This window comes from Helobdella robusta (genome assembly GCF_000326865.2).
Source record: "Helobdella robusta unplaced genomic scaffold HELROscaffold_69, whole genome shotgun sequence".
NCBI lineage: Eukaryota > Metazoa > Annelida > Clitellata > Rhynchobdellida > Glossiphoniidae > Helobdella > Helobdella robusta.
The window spans coordinates 296,134-303,695 of record NW_008705394.1 but is presented as its reverse complement, the minus strand read 5'-3'; the positions used below and the strand labels follow the sequence as shown (position 1 = coordinate 303,695).

Genomic DNA, 7,562 nt, shown 5'->3' with positions numbered 1-7,562 from the left:
AGTGCTTGCTCATCTTTTAAGCCATTGATAAATTTCCAAACAGTTGGGTGACTCGCTTCAATCAATTCACCAAAGGCTCTATACCATTCTTTGCAAGAATTATTAGTTTTGGGAGCGCCCATTAATGCAGCATCATAACAATTCCATAGTTCGCATCAAAAACGGGAAGGCCTTCTTTAATGACGATTTGGACGTCCAATCCATGTGTGCTCAAAGTAAGGCAATTGACTAACGACTGGTTGTGATAAACCAACAAAAGAGTGGCCTTATCCGATGAGTGGCATTATGCGTTGTTTTTGCTTCACCTTTGATCACATTGACAATCCTTGCTGCTCTGCCGAAGAATTTTCTCGCGAAGAATTTTCTTTCAAAGAATTTTGCAAAAAATTTTCCTGCGAAGAATTTTCCTGGGAATTTTCCCTGTGAAGAATATTCCTGCAAAGAATTTTCTTGCGAAAAATTTTCTGCAAAAAATTAGAATTTTCCGTAAATGGGTGCATAGGCGCATAAGTTTACATGGGTACATAATGCAAAATTTTCAGTACATGTGTAACCTGAAAAGAAAAAAAGGTAAATAATGAAGAAGGCGGGAAAATGTATAAAAATATACAAACACTAGATTCAAATGCATCAAGAAGGAAATAGAAAATAAAGCAAAAAACCCCGTAAAATGTCGAATTATCTAATAAAAACAACTATGCCAATGAAACAATAAAACCATAAGATATTACAAACTTTCAGAGATAAGCATAATGCCAATAACAAGTAAAAATTTTTTAGCACATAATGATGATTTGCCGGACTTAGAGCATTTATACCAGTGTTTAAATTAACCATGCACTCGTTAATATCCTCCTCTAGAAAATTTACAAGACCTTCGAATGACAATTAAAATTTCATTAATTCGGTGGGTTACTTGAATGTTAATTAAATATAAATTTTTTTAAAGAACCAACATTTGAAAATTGAAAATCATTAAAATAACTGAATAAGATAAGTTTAGAAACCTAAAAAGCTAAAATTAAAGAAATATTAGACAAGTTAGTAGGTTGAGAAAATAGATTATGTAAATAGTGTAAATAATTTGTGATATTTCATATATTGATATATATATATATATATATATATATATATATATATATATATATATATATAAATCGCAGCGATCGATTTTAATATATATATGTGTATATATATATATATATATATATATATATATATATAAATCGATTGCTGCGATAACGTTATTCAATTTTTTATAATTCTTGCAAAATTTCTTAACTTTTTATCATTATAGTCTAATAAATTCATTCCTAAGCAGATGATCAACCAAACAACCCAACAAACAGACCAATATAAATTCTTTGTTAATCAAAGCAATTATAAATACTATATAAGCAACACATTCCACAATTAATTCATTCTCGATGATGACATAAATTTGTCTCGAAACGTCGAATCCAATCACTTAACATGACTTTAATAAATTTACTAAATCTATTAAACTATAATGATAATAAGTGAATAAGAAACCTTGAAAGAATTATGAAAAAATTGAATAATGTTATCGCAGCGATCGAAATATATATATAATATATATATTTCATTATATATATAAAATATATATGTATATATATAACATGTTTAAGGGAGGCGAAGATTTAAAAAGGAAAAAGATTACACAATAAAACAAATAAGAAAATGCCCCTAAAGTTACGATGCATAATCAGAGTGGTGCTGTCAAATCTCATTTGGACTCAACACACTCAATCACAATTAGCCGTGAAATCCTCGACAGCAACACTATAGTAATATACCAGAACAGCAACTACGCGCATCTTAAAATTGCAGAAGCAGTTCTAATTTACATCAATAAACCAAAAATAAATATACAACAAAAAATGACAACCTCACTTCCAACTGGCGCTTAATCAACAATGAAAACAAAGAAGTAATAAAAACTAGCATTGTAAATAGTGACAAAGAAGAATATGATGCTATCGATGAAGAAAAGGAAACCAACGAAGATTGATCAGCAAATAAAGAAACCTGACACCTAATTTCCATGTAAGTTCACTTTGACAAAGGCAATATTTCCTTATATAAACTTAACCGCACTGATGATGATTCATTCTGAATCGAAATATGGCCTTATTTGCAGCATGAATTCGGAAAATAAGTTTATTTTGAATTTTAATAAACTAAACGTTCACCAAAAAACTTTAGTGAGAAAAATTGAAAAAACGAACTACAAACATATTAACGCCAAACATTCGGTAGAATTTATAGAATATTGTAAAAAATATATATATATATATATATATATATATATATATATATATATATATATATAATGAATTCGGAAAATAAGTTTATTTTGAATTTTAATAAACTAAACGTTCACCAAAAAACTTTAGTGAGAAAAATTGAAAAAACGAACTACAAACATATTAACGCCAAACATTCGGTAGAATTTATAGAATATTGTAAATATATATATGTATATATATATATATATATTATTAGATTATTTATATATAAAGGGCCCTTTATTGTTCTCAAAGGCGCTAACAATGCAAAAGTTGATTAAATGCGCTAATGCAAAAGTTGATTAAATGTTTCACTTCAATCAAATCATATCATGAAAAGTTTTTCTGAAAAGATGGTTCTTTAGCTTTCTTCGAAATTCAGTAATTGACAACCCACGATTTCGCAAGTCAACCGGCAAACTGTTCCAAAGCTTCGGTCCCATAACAGCGAAATCTCTGCAACCAACAGCAAGCTGAGTTTGTCGAATTGTTAACAAATCTAAATCGTTTGACCGTAACTTCTGACACTGTAACGGTGCATTTCTTGGAACAATTCGATCCATTAAATATTTCGGCGCTAATTCATTAATGCTTTTATACACCAGTAGGGCAATTTTGAAGACAATTCTTCGTTGAACGGTCAACCAATGAAGATTGAAGAGAATAGGAGTAACATGATCAAAATATGAACCACCAGTTAACAACTTGGCAGAATATATATATATATATATATATATATATATATATATATATATATATACACATATAGCTACAAAAGAGCATAATTTAAGAACATTTTATGTTAAAGATTAGGCTGGAGGCAATACATGACACATAACAATATCATCTTTTATTGGTATGCACATTTCTTTGTGCCATAAGTTTTATGCATAAATTATTGACTGAGTACTTTTATCTGTATAACATGGTCAAGCAGCGTGCGCGCTAGGAAAGTTCATGTTTGAATTTCATGTTTATTAGCTCTGAGCATATTATAATGATGTTATCATGTGTTTAATTATAGCGCGTGCATATAAATAAAATGTTTTGCGCTTATACATATTGTTGAACCGCACATCCCTAATCTAAGCATGTGACGACTTACTATATATAGCTTCAACGCAAAGACAACAGCCCTTCTTCTTGCGACATTTTACGATCGAACTTCTCTTTGTCTAATTGCATTGCCTTTTTTTTAATGTTTACAACGTATTTATTTGCGTAATACAAAATAAATGAATACGTGTTCGGCACGAACTTATACCTCACTGAAGCGCGTGTTAACGCAGAGATATTCGGTCTCAGACGAAGAAAATTTGCGCACGTTGCTCCGAGGCGTGGCCATGGAAGACAAAACGCCACCACAACTATTGAGGCACATGCAAAGCCTGTGGGGGGCAAACAATAGAGACGAAAGCATTTTGAAACAATTGTGGTTGGACCGGCTACCATACGCACTGGTCTGAATCTATCCGAGGCAAGATAGCATTGAATAAAGCCTAACAAATATATGGAAATTCTATCAGACGCAATGTATATCATATATACTATATATATATATATATAGAATAAATTGATTAGATACATATATATACAAGAATTGTATATTGCTTTGTAATAATCTAATTCTAGTAAAATAATAGAAATATCTTTATTCTAGACATACATACGAATACATTTATATTAAAATACCTCGGGATATATTGACACACGGATTTTTAACAGAATTATTTGTAATATTTTGATCAATAATTGAACATGAGGCTGATCATCGCCACAGCCGACAGAACAAAGTTAACTCAAAATATAGTAAAATAATAAATATATTTTTATTCTAGACATATACAAGAATACATTTTTATTAAAATATCTCGGTTATATCGACACACTGATTTTTAACAGAATTATTTGTAATATTTTCGATCAATAATTGGGCATGAGGCTGATCATCGCCACAGCCGCAGAACAAAATTAACTCAAAATCTAGTAAAATAATAAATATATATTTATTCTAGATATATACAAGAATACAATTTCATTAAAATATCTCGGTTATATTGACACACTGATTTTTTACAGAATAAAACCAATGTGAGCTGATCTCTAGTCCTCTTCTAATAATTTCTTTGTCTTATCTGTTAATTGCATTTTTTGCAAATGTAGGATTTTAAATCAAAGGCTGATTGTGGAATTTGTTGACAACCTCTATGAAACCATTCTCCACATCGATCACAAGTGATCATGTTCTCCTTAACATCGGTCTTGTGAGGAATGTGGTTCAAACGGCAGGTGCAGTACAGATTTATTTCTATGTTTTTTAGCTTACTCTTTCTGTTGGTAATCTTCTCCTCTAACGGATGAAAAAATTTGGAGGTGAATACTTTTGCCAACTCTGCACGTAAGTTTTCTTGTTTGTATGAACAACATGTGGGATTTAGCCCACAAGCTAATGATGATGCAAAAGCTATTGTTAGGGCCCCGCAATCATTCGAGCCGATTTCTTCCTGAACTTTGTGTAGATGCATAATCACATTCTTTTGTTCTGGAAGAATGAAATTCTTCATAATGGAACAAATCACCCGTTCATCCTCTGGCAACATTTTTGTGGGTCTAATGTCATATATGTCAATTATATTTTGTTCAGAAAAAAAGTTGCTGACGGTAATCCAATGGTTTCCTCCTTTGTTTAATATTTGTATAAATTTTCCATGTGGCGTGGGTAAGTTGCTGTTTAACCCTATATGTGTGAGAAAGTCAGTGTCAGATAGCCCATCAATGTGGGGGTATTGCAAACTTAAAATAAACATGGCGAGATTGATGTGATCTGATGACAGCCAACTAATGCCTTGTAGATCTGACCAAAATGAATTTAAAATTATTGGTTGTTCCTGTATAAGAGTAACTGGTTTAGTGACAAGTGACTGGTTTTCCTGAATCTCGTCTTTAATTAAAATTAAGGGTTTTTTTGGGTTAGAGACATAAATTCCCTTTTTCCTCTGTTTACTTTTTTTCCAAACTTCCAGATCTATTTTTCGTTTTTTAAACAGTCTTTTTTGATTATCAGCAAAGCAAATTCTGTGATCATCGCTAGGTGGATTTCCTGGTATGTGATAACAAAATCTATTCTATTTAACGGTCTCGTCATTCTTATGTGCTTTAAATCCCATTGGCTTTTTTCCATAATGCCCTGTGTCCTATAGTCTTTTGTAATGTTTTGAGTATCTTTTAGGGTCAATTCTAAATATATAGCGTTTTGATTTTTATAATTATCTGATGTGCCATGTCTACCAAGATTACCGGTTAGTAAATTTGTCCAAAGAAGAGCACTGGGCAAAAGATCTTTCTTAAATGATGATAAAAATTCAGGGGAATAATGCATATTTCTTTTAATTCCGGTGTCTGTTATTTTAGCAAGAGCCATATTGTTTTCGCATGCTTTCATAAAAGATCCAGGCTGGCAAACGTCCTTTAAAAAGAGTTAAATAAATTATATGTTAGAAAATAATAATAACATAAATTTAACAAATTAATACAATTGTAAACTTACATCTTCCGTTTCCGCCAATTCTGTAGTTGCTGTTGCTCCGTTTTCCTCTAAACCAAATTCGTTATCATTTATGGCTTGTTGGAGTTGAAGCAGATATTGTGTCACCTGTGGTCCTTCAAACTCACTCCCAAAACCTCCTTCCATTGATATTAAGATACTGTTCAGTTCGTTAATCATTGTGACATTAGCCACTCGTCTGATGAGGTGCATCGCAAAGGTAAAATTTTTTGGAGTGTTCTTTAAATATAATACCTTTGCGTTTTTCATAATGTGGCTCAGACATCTGTGTATGATTGGTGTTTGGAAGTCCTTAGTGTTTCCGTGACCAACCACTATCCTGTAGTATCTTTCCATAACTGATTCCAGTAGCTCGTAGCAGAATGTCCGAGCCAATGCTTGCAGCAAGACGATGGACCCATCACAAATAAAATACCGCGGGCTTACCCTACTACTTTTCCCAAACAATTTACAGTAGTCGCTATACAGGAAGTTTAAAAATGACAAAATTGAGGCAGTTGAATGAAGGTTTGTCAGGTATGTAGCGACAGGAAACGGTGATTTTCCTTTCATCGAACTTCTGACAACCATTTCATAGATATAAAATGGATGTTTCCTTTTCTTTACAATACTTCCTGTTGCGTCTATGTACACCACATCATCGATGCATCGTTGGCGTAAAATTATTAAACTTTCTTTGGACCATAGCATGACACTGGGTGGTTCAGTGAAAATATATTGCAGACAGGCATAGCTTTGGTGTTGTTTTTCAAAATCTTCCTTCAATAATCTCAGACTTTCCATTTCGTTTGGATGCTTTCGTTTCGTTTTGTTGTACTGGCATACAATTTGCGAAAGGACCGCTACAGAAGGAGCATCATCTCTGCTGCCAGCCACTCGTACTTCAGGGCACAGCTCTTTAATGCAGTCTAGGTGTTTTTGGCGAGGAATAATATTTCTCATCGAAGAAGCAATTTCCCCTCTTTTACTCGCCCTAACCGGTCTAGCCATATTTCCGGCAATCTATGTATGCAAGTTATGCCAGAAAACTTCACATGAGCATCAAAAAGATCTTCGTCAGAAATAATTATTTTGAATGTTATGGGACACCCCGTGAATTTACAATATCCCTGAGCATTAAAAAGATAACCTTCGCGCCTAATAGAATCCACTTTCTTAACCCTATGCCACAAAAAGCATAAGCAGCAATATGGATTAAATTTTTTCAAATTTCTTGTCATTATATTAATCCAGTCTACATTTTTAAACAAATGATTTTGTTGTGATTGCCGTAGTAGTTGCCGTTCACCAACTTCAAGTCTAAACGAATATGTTGTTGGCATCTAGTTCCTGGTCTGTGAAAGATGCCGAATCACTATCTCTGCAGGTATCATTATCTAATGCGGCAAGTTCGACATCGTAAAAATCCGTGTGGCAATATAACTGAGATATTTTAATACAAATGTATTTGTATATATGTCTAGAATGAATAAATATTTTTTATTTTACTAGATTTTGAGTTAATTTTGTTCTGTCGGCTGTGGCGATGATCAGCCTCATGCCCAATTATTGATCGAAAATATTACAAATAATTCTGTTAAAAATCAGTGTGTCAATATAACCGAGATATTTTAATAAAAATGTATTTTTGTATATGTCTAGAATAAAGATATATTTTATTTACTATATATATATATATTATTTTACTA

General features: G+C 32.1%; 1 protein-coding gene across 1 annotated transcript; it reads right to left on the bottom strand.

The window, feature by feature from the left end:
- Positions 1-4,447: 4,447 nt before the first annotated feature.
- HELRODRAFT_181249 (hypothetical protein) lies at positions 4,448-6,864 on the bottom strand (the record flags this gene model as incomplete). Its single annotated transcript, XM_009030496.1, has 3 exons — positions 4,448-5,409; positions 5,607-5,775; positions 5,857-6,864. The coding sequence occupies 3 exons, from the start codon at positions 6,862-6,864 to the stop codon at positions 4,448-4,450; spliced, it is 2,139 nt and encodes a 712-aa protein (XP_009028744.1).
- Between the last annotated feature and the right edge of the window lie 698 nt (positions 6,865-7,562).